Below are 21,400 nucleotides of genomic sequence, written 5' to 3'. Positions count from 1 at the left end.
ATGATGAAGACGTTACACCACATACTTTCCTTCCATAAGCTGCTTTCCTGTGCCATCACAGCTGCTGGCAAAGCACAGTAACTGGGATTTGTGCATGCCTCAACACATGCACACACCTTCTGTTGGGATCATTTGTTTCCAGTAGTTCTAATTGGAAATAAATTTTAATCTGTTCTAATTGGAAACAAGTTTTAATTTTATGTCAGCAGTTCTCTCTATCAATAACAGGAAGTTCAGGATGAAGTAATTCCAGTCTCCTTTCTGTGCAGATTCTTCTGCCTTCCTTTAAAAATTTTGAAGGAGAAGGTCCCAAAATAGCTAATGTTTCCCTCTCAAACAAACACCCCAAAATTATCTGCTTTCTGACATTCTTTTCAATCTTATTTGTAATGCAAATTTGCCTCTGCTTGGGAACTTTCCTTATTACTGTTTTAGCAAAAAGTTCCCAAAAGTAAATTGTTTAATTTATAGAGAGAGAGTGTGAAAAGCTCTTGTGGGATGAGTTCATGCCAGTTTCCAAGCAAACTGCTGGGGGCTGGTGCTTTGGGCAAGGTGCTTCACACAACCACCAGTGATCCCAGGGGCCTGCTGTGGCTCTTGGGAGCGAGGGTTCCTGCCAAACTGTATTAGAGAAGAATAAAATCACTTAGACTAGGCTTAGGTGCATCAGGCTCAGCCTTGAATATAGTGTATGTAGAGAGTATTGTGAATGCCTGTGGTTAATACAGAGACAATTCAGGAATGGGAAACTATGCAAAGTACACTTTAATTTTTTATGTAGTAACCAGTAACATGCTGTTATTTGAGCTGATGCTTGTGACAGAGTTTGGGGTGGGTTTTTTTGTAAACTGGGTAATTACATTTTTATTTAAATAAAAATTTTACATTAGCATCTAACAGTATTTCAAATATTTTTATGAGCTCTTTGGAAACAGGAATACCTTTCTCCTCCTGGAGACTGTCTTTAAAAACAAACCTATGTAGCAATACCCAAGTCCTTGCTTAGTTGTAATTTGACTTGTTCAAATTGAGATGTAACACATTGTCTCAGGTATTTTGATTCAAAAAGCAGTTGTACTGTTTGAAACAAGTACATTCTGCTTAACAAGGACTGAGAGAGGTTTCTTTATTATAAAATAAGTAAATGTTTGGATTTTTTTTTGTCAGAACTCAGTATTGTTAAGTTTATTAGTTTATTGTAATACTTATTTCAGTCTATTAATATAACATCCTTAGTTCTTGCAGTCTTTCCTAGCTTGTTATAAAACAACTTTGCTATGTTCACTTGGCCTGTTCTGTAATGCAGGTGTTGCAAGTAGTGATTTTTATGTAAGTTCCTGTACTATGGGATAATCATGTTCCAAGAGGGAGCTAGAGAGCTATGAAATAATAAACCCCCAGGAGCTGTCTGTAACCCACTGTTTCTCAGATGAATAAAAGTAACTGATGTAAATGTTTTTCCCATTTCAACTTTGTTTTTCAGGTGTCTATTGATGGAAATGACAGTGTTAGTAGCACAGGAATTATAGGTGAAAATGAACAAGATAAAAAAATGCAGGTATGTGCTTAATACAAAATAATTAAATATATTTATTTCTTTTGTCTTTTCTGCCCAGCAAAGTGCATGATAGGGAGTTCTGTAGCCATGAACTGTGGTTTGCTTCTACCATTCAGAAACTGTAGATTACAGTATCTCACTCTGTACAAGATCATGTCATAAGAGTTGTAAAAGATCTTCTAATACTTACTGTTGTCTAGGGGATTTTCCTGTTAAAAGGTAATTAAAAATTATGTTGGCTTTCTAAGATTTTTCAAGCTGACCTGAGTATTTCTTCAATAAGAGTGTAAATATTTCAGAAGTTCTTTCCAGAGAACGAGCTGAGTTTTAATAGTATTTAAAGCAGAAAAATGCTGTCTCAGTTAATAAAATTCTTCTAGGAGAGACCACTCCAGGCATAGGTCTGGAACTGTTCTCTCTTAACTTATTTTGATTCCACTTGCCCTGTTAGGGTCCCTGACCTTTATAGCAGGTTTTATAAGTAATCAATAGTTAAGGGTATCGTTCCTAGAGAATGCTTAAAGAACAGAAAAATACTTCCATTTCTTCTTCTGGATCCATATTGTTACTACACAGAAATGTAAAAACCTTTAAATGTTAGAAGATTAATTTAAAAGTTCAAAGGGTAATGGAAAATACAGGTGTGACTTACTAAGTCTCAAGCTTTTTTCCCTAGGATCCATACAATTATGTAAGGAGAATGGTATTTGGCATTATAATGTATTTTATTAAAGGAAAAGACAAAGAAAAATGTATTCTGGGCTTAATCCTAAAATAATACAAAAACTTCTGTATGCTCACATGTTCAGATGACAAAATCAAAAATGGAAAAGTCATTGCATTGAGAATGGGGCTTCTCTGGGCAAACCTTTTCTCCTTTTTGCGTAATTTAAGAAATAATGAAGTAGACAAGGAGGAAAGATGTCTTCTTCCAAGATCAAAATACATCATCTGTGAAAGGATAATTATAGACTCACCTCTCACAGTTAGCTCAGATTTTCTATTTTTAATCTTTTACAAGTTAGATCCCACAATATTTAAAGCTGCAGACACTTTACCTTTGCCTGTGTGGAATGACTGTGGAAGGAGAGAATTAACTAATACTTGCATTATTTACTGTACTGGACCATGTTCCAGAAAATGAAATTAAGAAATTCAGAGGATTTGCACTTGTAGGCTGGAATAGGGATACAACTCCAATGAAAGGCAAAATTCAAGGAAGAGTAAGATAAAATCTTTGTTGGTTCTACCTGAAGTAAGAACCTATTAAGCAAAATTACCTGTAATCAGTATCCACCTAAATATTGATTTTGGCCTCAGCCCCAAAGCAAACTGAATGTGGTGGTTTTATCTTATACATATATGGTAACATATGTGCAGTATGGAAATGTGCCAATCTTATGGAGCACTGCATGTTCCAAACAAAACAAGATCTGATATTTCAAAAAGGTAGTGAGGCTTAGTCTCAAATTCTGACCCTTATAAGGGGATTACAGTTGGCCTTCAGTTGAAGGGGCCCACAGCTATCAGTTCTGTATGAAAATAGAAATAATTCTTAAATCTTGATTTAAGTAGATATCTACTTGTAACTCATTATGTATTCATATATAATATATAAAATAGTCTTATATTTAGATGTAGAATTAAATAGGTGTATATTTATAAACTTTTTAAGTCCACAGGGAACAGAACAGATGTCACACTGCTAAGCAGTCACTCAGACTTGCATGTGGTTAGTTAGGTGTTTCAGCAAAGAAAAAAAGCATAAAACCTCTTTGTGATTTCTACATGGAAAAACAAAAGAGTCTGTGTGCCCAAATGGATATCTCACTATTTCCTTTCAAACCTGTCTACCCGTCTGTTCATAATACACACTCTGGTTATATGATTCTGCTTTTATGTGTGCAGTAGAAAAATCTGATCCAAGATCTTTGTTTTTCTCCTGTGTTACCTCTCTGAGATCAGGATGCATTTGTGATCTCTTAAAAAATAGGGAGGTTAAATTTTATTTATTTATTTATTCTGTTTAAAAGTATTTGAAGTACACAGTTCCTCTCAGTAAGTTCCATATTGTTAGAAAGGTGCTTCCTCCCCAGTTTTTGTATCCATCTTAATATTGGTAGGGTTATGGCTGGTTATTTCTTTGCAGGTATTAGCACATTACAGAATTGTTTTCATTTTCTTTTCAGCTTTGGCATACTTGAGCTTTATGGCAAAACCTAGCAAGTATACACATATTTTTATATGAATAATTTTATATGCTGGAACAACAAAGAAATAGTAATAGGTTGCTGACACAAATAGATAGAATAGTAGTAGGTTTACTGATAGAAAAAAAAAAAATAGTGCTTCAGTACAGGTGCTCAACCAACTGTATTCTTCATGATCCTTAATGTACTGAAGTGGTTTCTGTGATTCATGCTGTCCTAGGTTAAACAGTAGTATCAGTAATGGTTTCTTGATCCAGGAGGTCGTTTTTCTCTGTGGTTCCAGAGATTTTCTGAAGTGATGGATTTGAACATTTCAGGTGATTAAAAACTTTGTATTGAACTTTGCTTTTTTAGTCTTACAAAGAGTCTGAAGGTAATGGGCTATTCCATCCTCTTGAAGAATCTGTAGGAAAGGTGTTAGCAGTCAAATTTGTGATTTCTCTGAAAGAGGAAACAAAGGTCTGTGTGCTGTTGCAGGGCTGCAGTCTCCGTGGTGTAGGGAGCTGTGGTGGGAGGGCTCAGATGGCTGAAGTGCTGTGGTGATGGATCCAGGCTCTTTAAAAGGGCCAGGTGGGGAAGGAGGGCAGTGGGAGCTGCAGGACTGCACAGGGCTTTGGCATGGGAGATGGCTCAGACCAGTGTGGGTCTGAGGTGGTGACTGTACACAAGGTCATGATCAGGAAGAAGATGAAGCCTTCTTCAGACAACAGGAGCAAGCCTCGTGCTCACAGGCCCACATCCTCATGGGGAATTTTAACATCCTCAGTGTCTGCAGAAGGGCATCACAACAGGGCACATGAGAAACATTCTGGAGTTCAGGGATGGCAACAGGCAATCTGAGCAGGTACTGAGAAAAGTGAGCCACTTTGCAAAGCCTCAGTTGCCAAAAGAATTAGTTGGGAATGTGAACTTTGGGAGCAGACTCCAGGAGTCTCCATCCTTAGAGATATTCAGAACCCATTTGGATATGAGCAACCTGCTGCAGCTGACACTATTTTATGCTGAGAGTATTGTCTCCTCATCCATCCTGTGAAATGTTCTTTTGACAGTTTGGAATAGAATGGGATCTGTAACAAAGGGGGGTGATTTGAAAGGACAGACTGTATAAAACAGTCTCGATTGCTTTGCACAGAGCTGTATGGAAGTGCTGATGTTTGGGCTGCTGCCTCTGTGTTCTGTCTGTATGAAGGTCAGGTTTTTTTCACGTTTCTTGCATATCAGTGTCTGAAGGAGCCTGTACAAGGGGTTTCAGCTGTGCTGTTCATTTTTCTGTTGTCATGCCACAAGGGAGAGTAGAACCTAACTCACAATGCTCCCCAATTAGCATGATCAAAATACATGCATGGCAGACAAAGTACAAAATGCTTTCCTTCATTTTTAAAAAATTCTCATTCTATAGATATTTAATTAATGTTTGGCCTTTCCATGAACTTACATATGAAGGTGGTCTGATTTATACTAATTTCTCTTAGGAACAGATCTAGCACCTCAGATATAATCTAACATTTGTCTGTCTACTAATTTGGTCATTTTACCACTGTGATTATAAATAATTTGTCTTTGTTATTTGACTATTTTTATATTTGCTAGGTACAAGTGTAAACGTATTTTACAGTTTCCATCATGATTTTCAGATATTTGTTTTTAGTTTATTTATTGAGGACTCAGAAATACATGGCATAGCAAAGCAAAGAGAAACAAAAGAAACTGTCAGAATAAGCTCTGGCTTGATAGCAAAATGAAGTGTGTAACTTCTCTGATCCATTTTGGTTTTTTTTAGTATGTGGTTTGGGTTTTTAAAATTCTTTTTCTCTTCCACTTAAGATTGTCTTGCAAGGACATGGAACAAGAGTGACTGCAAAGTCTCAACAGACTGGAGAGAAAGCCTTTCGCTGTGATTATGATGGCTGTGGAAAACTGTACACAACAGCTCATCATCTTAAGGTGATGAGATGTAAAATGTGCTTTGCTACTTTGTAGATATGATCTTTTTGGAAAGATTATGTGGTTAAAAGTAATAGAAATTGAGAGGGAGCCAGTTGCAATGGGGCTGTTTTGAATTGATTTTACAGTAATTGGTGGCACTCAGCCGAGTTTACTTAACGTTCTGGGATCGTGTTCAGCTGCTATATTGCCAGCATGGTGTGGTTGATTCCACCAGCAGTGTCACAGAAATTCTGGAATCCAGTATTTGCTTTATTAACTTTACATGTATGCATGATCATGCAAAAATTCCAGATTTTGAAATATTTCACCATCATTGTACAAAGTGAGACCCTTGAAAACGTAATATTCAAAGTGAAAATCTGGCCCATCTTTTCTTCACAGATGGCAACCTCTTAATTCTCTTCCTTTTTGTAAATTAAGTAAAGGAATTACTGAAATGGTAAATGGTATAGGGCTGCTCACGTTCCAGCTGAGGCTGGCACAATGCCTTGCTGATGAGGTAACCTGCTCACAGTGCTGCTTTGTCTCTGACCACAGGAGTCAGTGAGTGGCTGGCTTTGAGTTACTTGCTAAAATGATGTCCTTGCTGTAGAGGTTTCATGCAATACAAGAGCATCATTGGAAGCATTCAGTAGAGTCAAAAATCAGGTAGAGAGTGGGCTCTGAGGCATATTTACCTCCTGTCTTTAATGTCGTGTATGATGGCAACTCTGCATGTACTTACAGCAGTGTTTTGTGCCAAACTGACTGACAGGATCGGGTTAGACCTTGCAAAGAGACATCTTTAGTTTTAGGGAAAATGTTGTCACCATATTTCATTATTTTTTCATCACTGATATAAACAGACACTTCAGTGTGAATCTTGGTAAGATAAATAAAATATGTTGGCTTTGAGAATGAACTGTTTCTGTGCTGAAGTAACCAGATACAGCATTTCATTAAGTCAATGTATGGATGTCAACAGGTGCATGAAAGGTCTCACACAGGAGACAGACCATACCAGTGTGAACATCCTGGATGTGGCAAAGCCTTTGCAACAGGTACTCTTGTGCAGACTAGCTCCTCCTGCTTGTTAGTGTTTGTCTGTGAATAAAGTAAGTTTTAATATTGCCTTTTTTCACTACTAAGTTGGTTGGGATGAGTGGGGAAAAAAGTCTCCTTTTCAGCTAGTGTAGCAATGGAAAGGACAGAGGATTTAACTCTTATTGGAGGGGGTAGGAGGTGAAGCACTCAACACTTCCCTCTTCATCTGACATCTACAGTCAAATTAAATGTTAAAAAATAGGCCTTTCTTACCATTAAACTAATAGCAAAAGTTAAATGAAGTGATAATAGAAAGCTGAACCTGTAGACTAGGGGCAGATTCCTGATCTGGTCTAAATTTGAAAGGAACTTTTATGGAAGATGCTGGTTTAAGTGTTCTTTATTGAATTTCTATCAGAGTGACATCTGTCATTAAGGGAACTCTCCATTTGGACAGATTATTCTGCTCATAATGATGCTCTCCCTGAGACTGAATTTGATTGTGCAAAATACAATTATGAAGAATGAAACATGGAAGAAAGTGGAAGAGCAAACCTTGTTTCAAATTTCATTCTTTTACTTGGAATGTAAATTAGTATCATGCATAGAGAAGTTAGGCTCTGTGGTTTTTTTTAAATAAGGTATTTTTGAAATAGCTTCATCTAATCTAATACATTTGCTACAATTGCTTTGGATAGAAATGAGCAAAATAAATACTGATGCAAAAAGTCAAAAGGTAAACAACCACACTTTTAAAGGGTTGCACCTAAGTTTAATTGCATAGTGTTTGTAAAGGGATTTCAAAACTATGTAATTAAATACTCTCTTCCTTTGCAACACACTGATGTATGGCTATAAACACCTGTTTGTTTATAAATACTGTATTTTTGATCAGAGCCATTGTACTATTGTAGTTCAACAATCCTTGCCTTGGACAAAGTTAAGTACTTTAAGTACTGAGTACTCCTTGGTTTAAATGCTAAGAACTCTCCTGGGTTGGGTCATGAAATTGAGTTTATTTTAGATGTAAATGTGAATTAATGCTCAGCTTGGTTAACATACTTCATGCTTTTAAAAACATCAAGAACAGGAATTTCAGCTGTTTTGGGGAGAACTCACTGAAATTAAAGCAGATGTCATTTTCTTACAGACTTTATTTTGTACAAATTTATGCATCACTTGTGGATACAAGTGAAATTCAGGTTCATTTTCTAAAATGGATGTTTCAGGCTTCTTTAGTCATTATCTTTTCATGGAAGTGCTGAAAGGAAAATCTTGGTTAAATGCTCATTGCAAAATAATTTATAGAGGGCCTGATGCAAAGTTCACTTTAGACTGGTAGAGTTTTTGATGATGATGGGTTCCTAAAAGTAATCTTAAAGAGAATGAGTGTTTAGGACTGCTCTTGGTTAGCATCTGTATATGTGCTTTTACTGCTGACTTCATTTGTGGTTATTGCTTTTCCTGTGAGCAAATAATTAAATGTCAATTTAATGACAGTAGTGGTAAAAGTTAAAAACTAGATGGAATGCAGAGTGTATGGCTTCTTCAGAAGGCAGAATTAATATTTGTCCACATAATTGCAGTTTATCCTTCTGAAGGGAAGGAGAAGTATGGAAATAAATAAAATAATTTTCTAAAAAATCAAGGAATGAACGAGTACATTTTACTCCTCAACATTCCTGACTGGAGTGGCAAGCCCAGCTTTTGCTGATGATGGTTGATGAGTATCCTGATTTAGTGCTGGTGCCATGCTAACATCCTTTCTGCTCCCAGGGTACGGGTTAAAAAGCCACGTGCGCACACACACCGGGGAGAAGCCCTATCGGTGCACAGAGGAGAACTGCACCAAATCCTTCAAGACTTCTGGAGACCTGCAGAAGCACATTCGGACCCACACAGGTACCAGCAGCACACATTTTTGTTAATTCACTAGGTGGATCTTTAGTTTTTTGTCTTTCCTCATTCTGTGACTTTACACTGACAAAATCAGCCTGTGTATATTCTCTTTCTGAAGCCCAGTGAGCTCAGCAGCATTTCAGCATGGTAAGCATTAAATCCAGCATGCTTTTCTTGGAAAAAGAGCTAAAGCATTCACACTGCTATTGCAAATGCACTAACTTTTAGCAGTGCCTCACTTACATTGTCACTGAGTCACTCGTTTCCTTTACAGTTTCATCTGCAGCTGTAACAGAACAAGGAACTTTTCCTCAATAATCTGTCTTGTCTTTTGGAAATGGCTTCAGTGTTCCTCAGTTTTGGTGCTTTAATATAACTCGCATGCCAGCTTCATGAAGGTTGATATTCTGAGCTTGTTATCCTCATTTCCCATCTCTTCTTCCAGCAGAAAAACAAAAATGTCATAGAAAACCAACAGCTACTAAAACTTGCAAAGGCATAAAAAATAAAATCTTACATTTTGTCTAAAACATTAAATTGAAAACCAAACCACAAATTCTAGACAGCACACGCTGCACCCTGCAAAACTCTGTGGATGCACACACATGTAAACAAGACTGCACAATGTCTCCTTTGTGCCTGTGATCTTCAAGAAAAACAACCCCTAAATGTAGGAAGAACAATCTATCACTAACCTATTCCATTAAATATATATATGTCCCTGCTAGAACACTGACAAGCTTTTCCACTGACCTGTCTGAATGTTTGTGAGTCAAGTAGAAAAAATAAAAAGTAGGGAGGGATTTGGATTTTTTTCAAAATAAAAAATATGGGGGGTGGTATGTAAATATAGGCAATAAAAATTGTAAAACCGCAGGATTACCTTAAATTATTTCTGCTTTTTTGGACTTCCATACACAAAAAAAATTCTGTTGGGATTAGTGCTGTCTTGATTTTTAAACATCAGTGTGAACACATATCATCTCAGCTCTGGAAGAGGACTGTTGATATGCATTGCATCAAGTACAGACTATGAACTTATGAAAGGTTTCTTATCTGTGGACTGTTTTTTTCCCCCTTTGTTATGGCCACAGAAAGTGTGTGATAATTTAATCTCTGTTTAGCAGTTGAGACAAAAGATTTGAGCCAGCCCTATGTAACCTACCCACCTGAGCAATATGAGTAATAGAATCATAATCTCCCAGCAGACCAGGAGCCAGAGGTGTCTCATTTTAGATTTAGGAGTGTTTCCAGGCAGCTAAATGAGAAGAAAAGTGCAGCACCCGCTTTGTGCAGGTGGATGGAGCAGCTCACGCCTTGTGCAAGCTGCAGCAGGGCAGAAGGCAGGTCTGGGCTCTCCCGCTCCCTCCCACGGCTCAGAAACCTTTCCCTTACTGCAGGAGGTACATCGGGGTCAGCACTTTCTTCACTTTCTGCTTGTTTTAACCAGAAGTGACTTCTCCCCCTCTGTGAGTAGAGTCAGGACTTGCTTATAGTGCCATCAAATGCTTGCCTTGGCTTTCGCCATGACACAGCTCTGGGATCGGGAGCGCTGCTGTGGACGGCGCCTCGTGCTGCAGCGGGGTGGAGCTCAAGGCTTTGGATTTCTGGAGCTGGAATTCGCTGTCACCTGGAAACGGGTCGCTTTGCTAGGAAATACATTAGCATTTGAAAAGGCCCCCTCGGGGACCGGTCTGGTGACATTCCTGCAGGAATTGTTTCAGAGGATGTGTCCTGTTTCTAGCGCAGGCTCTGTTGCTGGGTGGGGCTGGCTCTGCTGCTTTCCGACGTGTTTGGGGTCCTGGCTGAAGCAAGGATTAGGGGAGCCATGGTAACACAACACTGAGGTGTACGGGGAATACACACTGCCTGGGCAGGAAGTTGGAAAACCTTCCCAAAACAGCTGCCCGAAGGAGTGAATAGTAGTTTCTTCTGCCAAGGAGCTAACTGCTTTGGAGTTTCGTGGTATTACTCTCTATCAGGACTTGTTCTTTTAAAGTACCTATTGTATCTGTAGTGGTGGTCTGCTCTCGCTCTCAGATTCTGCTCTTTGGTAAGCAGCAGTGTGTGGAGTGTACTTGGCTCTAGAAGTGGGAAATTACCCCAGAACAGCCTGTCAGTGGGTCGAAGGTCTCCAAATTTAACCCCCCTTGTTCTCCTTCCCTGTGTGCTTTGATGGATCTGAAAGGTCAGGGTTACTGGAGTATTATTGCTTGGCCTTGTCTGCTATTCACAGTTAAATGCTTTGGTGCAGTGATGTAAATTGTTGTGCTTAAACTTGTATTACACGAAAAGACTTACTCTAGAAGAACCTGTATTTGTGTTTTGCTTTGCTCTGGGGTTTGAAACTTGAGTTTCATGGCTGCTTCTCTTTAGAAAGTTTGTTCTTTTTTAAGGTTAAGTGCTTTCTATAACAAGTTTTACTAATCCATGTTTATCCTGGTTATATGTTAAATCATGAAGGTGTTTTTTTCATTTGAAGAATTAACAATTGTCAAATGTCAATGGTATGATACACTTGGTTTGGGTAATATATGTATGAATTGGGGAGGTTTAAATAGTTGCTGGATTATGGGCAGTGTGCAAGCTAATCCAAGCAACTGGGTCTGTTCTATACATGTTAAAATATTAATCTAAATGCTTTATAATTTAGCTTACAGACTGTATGATTTTCCTGAATTTTGTTCATTTTGGCTAAACAAGAACACTCCACAGTGGCGTGTTCATGGTATTTCTGATTGAGGATCCCAAAGATAAAGTTAGGTAGCTTTAGGTTCCTACATTCAACTCTTAAGTGTAATTTAGGATTTTAATTCTTTTGTAACCTTTGCGTGTGAACCTTTTATTGTCTTCTTTTTCAGGTGAAAGGCCTTTTAAGTGTCCCTTTGAAGGATGTGGCAGGTCATTCACAACATCTAATATCAGAAAGGTTCACATCAGGACACACACAGGAGAAAGGCCTTATTACTGTACAGAGCCAGGATGTGGGAGAGCTTTTGCCAGTGCAACTAATTATAAGAATCATGTGAGAATACACACAGGTATATGAGTGATTTATTGTATTTTGAAGTGGAGTCTGCTTGGGAGAGGCTGTGTCATTCTCCTTGTGAACAATGTTTTGGTGTGTTGTAATTGGCTATAGTCATGTTTATATGACTTGGCTTGGTAATCTGTTTGGGCCTCCTCTCCCCTCAGCTGAGGATATTTAAGCAGTTAGATTTCCCATCTTGCTGTCAAGGCAGAATAATTTTGGTTTGGATACAAAGTGTTTTAAACTGGATATTGGGCTGAATCCTTAATATTATTCTGGGGTTTGTGTCCCTTGTGAGCGGTTTCTTAAATAAATACCAGTAAAGGACACATCTGAGCTTAACTTTGGCTCACTGTTATGAGTCACCCTTTCATCCCAGCTGTATTTTCCTTGTTGCTGGAAGTGTGGTCAGAACTTCATTTTTTATAGACTAGATGTGAAACTACTTATCTAGTGAGCAGAATACTTACTTAGTGAGCAGAAATAATAAACTCAAATTTGAAGATTCTAAAATGTAAAAGCCAGTGATAGCCGTATCAGCTTGGCAGCATTATGTATTTCATAGAACCACAGACAAGATTCATAGAGCAACGTTTTGTATCTTAGTTTATATTTTTAGTTTACAATGTAATTTGGACACTTGTTCCATTGATTTTTAAATGGAAGGGTGCCATAATTGTTTATACACATGCTTCCTATGGATCTCTTCAGAGCTTTCAATACTCAAAAGTGATACTAGTCAATCAATATCATTGAGGAAAACTATGGGGCTTCCAGTAATAAAATAACAAAATTCTCAGTACAATGACAAACTGAAATGGCAGCTTTCAGCCTGTATCATTCTGCCTTCATCAGAAGGATGTTTTAGATGGAATGATAGGGAGAAAAATGGGCCGGCAGTAATTCTTAAAGACAGTAAGATGTTGCACTGATAAACTCTGTGAGGTTGAGCTTCTCTGTTGCCTTTGAAATTAAAGTATGGTTGGTAAGGAAGGTTTGTCCCCAAATATAATTTGCTGGCAATTTTTCCTGTGCATCCTGAATAAAGTTCTCTTTGTACCTTTTGTTTTCCCATGCAGGGGAGAAGCCCTATGTGTGTACAGTCCCTGGCTGTGACAAACGTTTCACAGAGTATTCCAGTTTATACAAACATCATGTTGTACATACTCATTCCAAACCATACAACTGCAATCACTGCGGGAAGACCTACAAGCAGATCTCTACCCTTGCTATGCACAAACGGACAGCACACAACGACACAGAGCCCATTGAGGAAGAACAAGAGGCTTTCTTTGAGCCATCTCCAGGTTAGAATTGCAGCCTTTGAATCTCCAGGTGTAAAAAAAAAAAGAGCTAGATGGGGGATTTTGATAGCCAAGGAAAATAAAACAGTTAAAAATTTAAAGTACTTCATAAAGATTTCTTAATTTCTCTGTAAGACTTTTTAGGGTGGTAGGCAACTTGTAACCAGAAATTGCATGATATCTGGGCAGATAATAAATTCATTTATAGCAGTCATGGAGAGAAATTTGAGTTGCAGTCTCAGCAAACCTGCTAAAAACATGAATGTGGGCAAGGGACCAGAGAGACTCTCAGCTGATAACAACTTACTGGACTTTTGTTAGGGATTTTTCAAAGGGTGTGTATATGGCTGGTGACAATCTTTTGTGTGGGAGTAGAGGCTCTGCCTTGAGAAAAAAAATCTGGTTTTGCAGTACAGTGATATGGGCTGGTTTTGCTATGGTTTAGAGCAGTTTCTGTAAACTGTCCTAGAGGCAGATATGAAAAGGAGCTGCTGTGCTGCAGTCCTCCTCACAGTTTGCTGTTCATGGTATGATGAGTATTGAATCCTATGAGTATAAAGGATCAGAATGAAGGAAATACTGTGGAAGGACGAACACCACTTGTCAAATTGTGATTTTTGGATGTGCCTGAAGATGGGAAATATCTGCACAAACTGTTTTGGTTAAAGTTGTTTTGCTACATGTTCATGGGAAACTGCACTCAATGCCTCCAGCAGACTTACTATAGCTTAATTCCTTATTTTAAAGGAATGATAACATTCATTTGCTGAGGTTAAGCATTTATCAAGATAATGAATTTAGTTAAATCTTCACACAAAGCCATGTCGCTATGTTCTTCTGTATGTTTGTTAATTAATAACATTTAAAAAATCTAGTTGTGTTTGCATGGAATCCCTTGCATGGAGAGGTTAGCATTTAATAAATAAATTAGAATGTCTATCACATTTTAATATTTGCTTACAAACTAAATGTATATGTAGTATTTATGTGTCTTTAAACTCATTGCTAGAAGACTATACCCTATGTTCCCAAAATAAGACTTTCTGACTTGCTTCTGGTATCTTTCCTTCTTTATTTTTCTCCTAAATATCTTTCCACTAAATTTTTCTGTTTGAGTGTTTAAAGCCTTCAGGCAAAACTGGGACTTAATCCTTGTCATTTGCTCTCCTGGGAGCATTTAGAGTATGAAAAGTATCCTCTTGCCTTCTTTGTGTCCAATAGGTCAAGGTGAAGATGTGCTCAAAGGCTCCCAGATCACCTACGTGACAGGTGTAGAGGCAGAAGATGTCATTTCTGCACAGGTTGCTACAGTTACTCAGTCAGGATTAGGCCAACAAGTAGCACTAATATCCCAGGATGGAACCCAACATGTAAGTAACTGCAGTGTTAGGTTCTGACAAAACCATGCTGAGAATTGAGGCATGGGTTTGCAGCTTCTCCATGGGCTCTCTGAAATCACATAGGGTTCTTGATAAATGTTGGTGGAAAGAAGCTTCTTTGGAGCTGTGTCAGGATATCTTTAGGGTTGTGCCTCCTTTGCAATACCTAAATGAGACCACATATTCTGTCACATGAAACTGTAAAATTTTCCAAAGTTAGGAGATTAGTCTCTCCTTGTTATCTTTGTCACTCTGAAAAGGGCTGCTTATATATACAGCCTGTTTCTGAGATTTCTCACAATTCCCAGATTGTGCTATTAATATCTGCTGGGCATCTTCACTGTCTTGTCTGCACAAACTCTGGGGGGTTGAGGGGTGGGAAGTCTTTTCAGTCCAGGTGCTTCCTTTACAAGCAGTTTGGTTGGTAGTGTGCAGTTTCTAACTTAAACTAAAGAATAAGAAATCCTTTGATACCATTTTCCACTTGAACATTCCTATGGCTGTCTTTTTTTTAAGGTTACATGGATACATATTTTTAAGGAATTCATATGAAATTTCTTTGGAAAGGGATTTCAACACAACTCTTTCAATTCACTGCAGCAGTATCTTGAAGGCTATGGGGAAAAAAATCTGTATATCAGCTGGCAGGGCAGCTGAAACACCAGTAACATATGAAAAATATATTCTGAATTCAGAAATAAAATATCCAAGGGGCCTGTTACATTGCCAGGACATTGGACATTGCAGTAATACTAAGTAACTGGCATTTTTACCCTCTAAAATGAAGGCCTGCAGAAGCCTTGACATAGAATTCTTACATTTAAATTATCTTTCAGCTTGACTTCAGTTCTGGGATTTATTACCTTGTAAATCAGACATCCAATGATCCTAATACATTTATACTGGAGACATCAGTAATTTATATCATTAATTTGTTATGGATTGTTTATTTGTGGCTTAAATTCTAAGCCCTCATAGGGCTTTTTAATATTTCCATCAAGATCAAAGTAAGGTGGTACAACCTTAAATCCCATTGACCTCTGTGGATGACACATGCATAGATAATCTGTTCTGTGTTATTTGGGGTACACTGTGATTAACATGGAGTTGTAGGCTGTGGGATTAGGTGTGCAACTCCTCCTCCTGCTGAGAGCCATATTCCTTTGTGTAAACAGGTCAGTTATCTGTAGGGTCATGAGCTGGTAGATGCCAGTCAGCGAGGCAGATGGAATGAGGGCTGTGGCTTGAGCAGCAGTCAGCCCCTTCCGTGTGTTGCAGGTGAACATATCCCAGGCAGACATGCAGGCCATCGGCAACACCATCACCATGGTGACGCAAGATGGCACCACCATCACAGTTCCTGCCCACGACGCCGTCATCTCCTCGGCCGGAACGCACTCGGTGGCCATGGTCACTGCAGAGGGCACCGAGGGACAGCAGGTGAGACACTTTCCTGCACACCTGGGTCATGTCCCTTCAGGAGCTGCTGTCAAATGGGCCCCTGAGCCATCACCCTCCTGTCACTGATGTAATTCACCTCAGCAAAGCAGTTTCCAGCATTGGGCCAACACATTCCCTTCCTAAGTGCTTGATATGTTCTACCCACTGCTGCACATCAGCAGGTGGTGGAATGTTTTAAAAACAAGTGGGCACCAAGAAAAAAATCTCAGGTACCAGTACAATGATTCATTTAGGTGTCTGTAAAATAACACCTAGAAATGCCAAGCTTTTTTCCCAAAGTCACACAGTAAATGTGTGACAGAACTAAGTATAAAATCCAGTATGAACTATAATTTCTTTGGTCAGTATTATGGGACTGTAATTTATTTGGCAGATGGGAAACATTTGTGTAAGTCTGTATCTGTGGTTGGTTTTCAATGTACAGATAAAACAGGTAACTTTTTAATAGAAATATTATGCTATCTTTAACTTAAAATTCATTCTATGTTCTAAAATTGCACCACATGAAAATGAAGATAGTTATTTATCTCTGTGTATATAATCACAGATCTGTAGGTGCATTTATTGAATTTCTGCAGTCCTGAGGATATTTATATTTTAAGAGCTAGTAGATAATTTGGAGAACAGAATTATGGCAACTTTTCTTCTGCACAATACAATTATGCTCCTGAGTTCCCAGCTTTGACTGTAACTGTGAAGGCAGTGGTATTACGAGGTGAGGAGCAGGAACAGATCTGCCAGGCAGGTGATTGTGTCCCTTTGTCCTGAAGGTTGCAATTGTGGCCCAAGACTTAGCAGCGTTTCACAGTGCCTCCTCAGAAATGGGACACCAGCAGCACGGACACCATCTAGTGACTACAGAAACTAGACCTGTCACATTGTTGGCTACATCCAATGGGACACAAATTGCAGTACAGGTAAGATGGGGAAAATATTTTTTGGAGTGTTTCTTACTTCTAGAGCCAGAAGCTACCTAGTCAGATAACTAACAAAATGATTTGAATAAGCTTGGTTTCCCTGAAAAAAAATAGCCCACAACTATATGATCTCATATTTAAAATAGTATATAGGGTTTGGAAGAGGAATAAACAGCATCTGATTTTCCAAATCTACTTGTAGAACTCTGAAAAAAGGGGAAAGCTGGGGGAGGTCCAAACTTCAGGTCAACCAAATATTTAATGGACTCACAGGTTTTCAGTGAAAAAGTGCTTTTGTTCATCCTTTAGCTTTACATATAGGATTGACACATATAAAGCCAAACTCTCATGAATAAATTGCTATGAACTTATAAAATTAGCAAATTTGTTATTTGAACCTTGAAATGCTAATAGGAAAATAGTGCAAACAGTTATATAGAAAGATTGTAATAATCAGACATCTCTGGAAATAGTGACCTTCTGTTATGTGCCAAACCAGCACAGTACAAACAGTCTCTGTAAATAGTTCCTCACATTGTTCAAACATCGTCAGGAAAAGGTAATTTCTAGGTATGAAAGAGCTCTTAAGAGATCGGATTGAAAGGAATAGTATTAATATCCTCAAGCAGAAACAAGAGATTGTTATTTTACCCTTTATTAAATGGAAAGTAGCAAGTCAGAGGCTGTTGAAAGTTGAGAAGCTCTGAATTCTGAACTCCTCTCTTTTGAGTTGGCACTAACCAAAAGTGCCTGTAAGAGAAACCATGTCAGAAGGCAATTTTTTTGCATGAGAGCAAGAGGGAAGTTAACTTGTACCCTCAGCAGTGGGTTCTCTGAATGAAAGGAAAACAGGCACTCTGCACAAGCCCCTCTTCTGTTACCAGCAACAGAGCATTAACTTAAGTCTCTTTAAGTGTGTGCCAGACACACTTAAAATACACAAAGAGAGATAATTCAAAATTAAAATGCTATTGATTATTCCTAAGGGTTTGATTGGTTTTCTTTTGTGCTTCAATACTAACAAATTAATCCATTTGGTATCTAAGTAGTGATAGCCCTATTGAAATCCTAACGAGGTGAAAACAGAGGTCTTGATTTGAGTGGATCCAGAATGTGATATGCAGTGACTGTAAAAATAACAAGCAATACTTAGAATTGTCCCATTAGGTCAAACAATTTGGTTTAACCTTTCACACTCTCATATATGTTTCTTCTGAGCCAATAGGTAATGGCCAGCTTTACTTTTTTTTGTGAGGTTGAGGTTGTCTTCAGTGTTTCCATGAACATATTATAAAATTCCATGGATTCCTTCCCAAAATTGTGTCAAGTTGTGTTTATTCAGGGCTGGTTATCTTGCTTCTGGTAGTACCACATAATTTCCTCTCTAAACTAACTGTAGAATCAAACAGTGTCATCACAACAGCTTTTTCATGCAGGTGGGATTCTGCAATAAATGTACACTTCTATAAATTAATGTCATGTGGTGTTCCAAAAAGCTGACTTTCTGTTAAGAGAGTTAAGAAAAATGAAGATGTTTGTTTGCTTTACCAGTGATAAAATGAAATGCAACAGCCACTGGACTTCTGTGCCTTGTCTGAGCTTTGTATATCTGCCAAGTAAAATATCACCTACTTTGTGGGTCAGTGTGTTTACCACACAGCAGTTCTTTGAAGCACATGTATTTGGTGGTTACATAGAAACTCTGTGTAATCTCCTATCAGCAGCTGTCTTAATTGTCATGCTGATTAGATAGCTGCTGGTATATATTATCATCCAGGAGAGGTGTGACAATACTGATCACACTTATTTGTGTTGAATATTGTTTGGTATCTAGATCTTTGTTTTGAGATCTTTTTTGATGCATTTATTATCTAAGTGTAACATTTTGGATTTCTTTCTGTTTAAATGCATTTGTTTCAGCTTGGAGAACAACAGTCTCTGGAAGAAGCCATTAGAATAGCCTCCAGAATACAACAGGGGGAAACTCCAGGGATTGATGATTAACTTGTAAAACTGCTACCAGAACAATAGAGTGAAAGGTATTTTATTTTCAACCAACAAAGGTCCATGCCAGCAACAGCCCGTAAAAACTTTGAAGTCCCCCACTCACTGATACTGTGTACACATTTTATGCAAGAGTGAAGAACATTTTATAAGTTTTGTGTACATAACCCTTGGAATGGACTGACATCATCTACTTCCAACCGTTGCATTCAGGAATATGGAATTAGGATTTATATGGTAAACTTCCTTGTTATCCTTTCGTCAGATTTCAGACTGGTCTACAAGCAAGTAAAAAGCAGAAGTATTGGAATTAATTTTCAATGTCATGTACAAATAATGAAGGCATTACTGAAGATTTCTTCTGTTTAAATAACCATTTCAGGAACCCTTACAAGTAAAAAAGGCAACAAAGCCTTTTTAAATTGCATTCCATTAATGGAAAAGTCTTGGATTTTGAGCCTACTACTGTAAATCTTCGTATTTTGATTTGTTTCATACAGATTTGAATACTCTTAAGATGATCTACCCCATCTCATTCATTGTAAATACAGACTGTTAATGCTGGAAGTGCTAATTATATTATCTTTAAATTGGATTATGTACAAAGAACTGGTTGTTCAATATTAAAGAAAGTAAATCTAATGATTTTGTTTCTTTACATAATTTTACTTAAGATGTTACTTTCAAATTATTATGCAATAAAATATAGCAAGATTGTATTGTTTAGATAGGATGATATTGTCATGTGATATACTGTTTTACTTCTTACTGAGACTGAAGTTCAAATTATTTATTTACGGCCTTGTATAAATTTTTCCAAAGTTTATTTATCATAAACTTAATTTTTTGGCATTAATTTTGATTGTAATTCACTATAGTGTATTAAGGAAATACTAGTAATAGTTATTTCAGACGTTCTAAAACACTACAAGAGTGACTTTCTCTAAAAGGTGAAGTTACCCATTTTCAAGTGAACTATTTTCAAATGGTGCATTTGCAGCAAAAGTACAAGTACTAATAGTTGTTTTCAACAGTTCTGAGTGCCTGCTGCTATCAGTCAGTACCTAGGATGTGCTTGATAATCAGTGCTTTTGAAAATCAGGACACAAGTTACTAGAAAAAAAGGGATTAATGATGATGTATGTGCAATGCTCCTCTCCAACTATCATTTTGTAAAGGAAAAAATCCATTGCAGATATGTCTAACATATACAGCAAAATGTAACCTTCAATTTTTTTATATGAAGAAGTGTTTTTACTCTTGTCTGGTTAGCAAGCTGGTTGAGCAAGTTAAAAAAAATTTGGCTTCCTGTAAGATTCTGTGCTTATTTTAGATTAGTGTCAAGAGCACTTCTGAAACTGTAGCCTCATCTTTTGCTTTCTCAAGGGAAGGATTGAACATCCTCTGGACAAAATCTTTATTAGGGAATCCCAAGTAGTGTGAGGTGCACATCCTATATGAAAAAATGAAGTCCATAACTAAGTACCTTGAGGTATTTGACCTCAGGAAGGCCAAGTTTGAATAGAATGAGCCGATTTATTGTGAATTACTGTATCAGTGTGGGTCGCAGCCTTTTATGTTTTCTACACAGACACCAGCTGTAAAGTGCAGTGAGAGAATACAGTACTAAGGGATAGATGGGGACAAAGCAAAGGCTATTCTCTGCATAAATGACAAAGTAAAACTTGGAAACATTTAGGTTGTCTGTAACTTCTGTATAGGATTGAGGTTGCTTGCTCACTTAGGTGCCAGTTTTCCTGAAATGTTGTAAATCTTGATATCCCATTGAGATAAATGTACTATGCAAGGAGGATTAATTGCCTGTCAACTAGATCAGTTTCTTAGTACTTACCACCTTTTAGAAATTAAACTTGTATCATTTGATGTGAATGTTCAAGGTTTTTTTTTCTTAAATTTCATTGCTAATAGTTTCTGGAAATGGTGGCTGAAATGGTGGCTTTGACTTACAAAAGGAATAACTTCAGTTCTTACTTCTCATTTCCCAGGACATTTCCTGACCACTGTACAAATGTGAGTATTCTTTCTCTTTCATACAAGTTGGTTTGCTGCAAGGTGTTCATTCACATACAGCTCAGTCAGGAAAACTGCAGTATTTTAAAAATTATTTCTGTGACTGTTATCTTATCAGTTACTCCTGCAAAACTGCCAAGTCAAAGGTGGTGCTTCCATGTTTTGCTAGCTAGCTCGACATAAATAATGTAGATGAGTTAGACTGGTTAGTGTTTAAAAAAAGCTGATTGTGCGCCTTAGCTGCAAGGCCTGCCTTCATAACACACCTTGGTGATTTTTCCCTCCTGCTTCCATTCAGCCAGCTGTGGAAGGAGCTGTTTTGGTAGCTGATGCTGCATGTTGGCATTGAAACGTCCTGTAGTAGAGTTTAGACAGGACAGGATCGGGTTAGATAGATAGGAAAATTGGCAAAAAGGATTTCAGGAGGAGGAAGCAAGAATATGACAGGACTGGGTGCTTAGCAGTGGAAATCTCTATACTTTACCCACAGGTTCTACCCCTCTTTCGAAAATTGTCCCAAAGGGAATGCTTTGGCAGCTTGTAAAGAAGCAGCTTGTAAAAGATGAGCCCTGTAAAGTAAATCAGCTCAGTGTATCTCACTGCCTGTTACAGAGTGACTCCCACATTTCCAGTCAC

General features: G+C 37.9%; 1 protein-coding gene across 6 annotated transcripts in view; it reads left to right on the top strand.

Annotated features, from left to right (window-relative positions):
* ZNF143 (zinc finger protein 143) overlaps positions 1-20,617 on the top strand; it is a 38,118-nt gene extending 17,501 nt beyond the window's left edge. For all 6 annotated transcript variants that reach the window (XM_030273801.4, XM_030273794.4, XM_072929618.1 and 3 more), the window contains 10 exons: positions 1,484-1,558; positions 5,593-5,712; positions 6,680-6,755; positions 8,515-8,640; positions 11,499-11,678; positions 12,748-12,975; positions 14,194-14,342; positions 15,630-15,791; positions 16,583-16,729; positions 18,650-20,617. In XM_030273801.4, coding sequence (XP_030129661.1) covers positions 1,484-1,558; positions 5,593-5,712; positions 6,680-6,755; positions 8,515-8,640; positions 11,499-11,678; positions 12,748-12,975; positions 14,194-14,342; positions 15,630-15,791; positions 16,583-16,729; positions 18,650-18,733 — 1,347 coding nt within the window. In that variant the 3' untranslated portion in view covers positions 18,734-20,617. The remainder of the gene's footprint in view (positions 1-1,483; positions 1,559-5,592; positions 5,713-6,679; positions 6,756-8,514; positions 8,641-11,498; positions 11,679-12,747; positions 12,976-14,193; positions 14,343-15,629; positions 15,792-16,582; positions 16,730-18,649) is intronic.
* Positions 20,618-21,400: the final 783 nt, after the last annotated feature.

Source organism: Taeniopygia guttata, chromosome 5 (assembly GCF_048771995.1).
Source record: "Taeniopygia guttata chromosome 5, bTaeGut7.mat, whole genome shotgun sequence".
Classification (NCBI taxonomy): Eukaryota; Metazoa; Chordata; class Aves; order Passeriformes; family Estrildidae; genus Taeniopygia; species Taeniopygia guttata.
The sequence above is the reverse complement of the archived record's forward strand: the minus strand, read 5'-3'. Positions and strand labels throughout refer to the sequence as shown.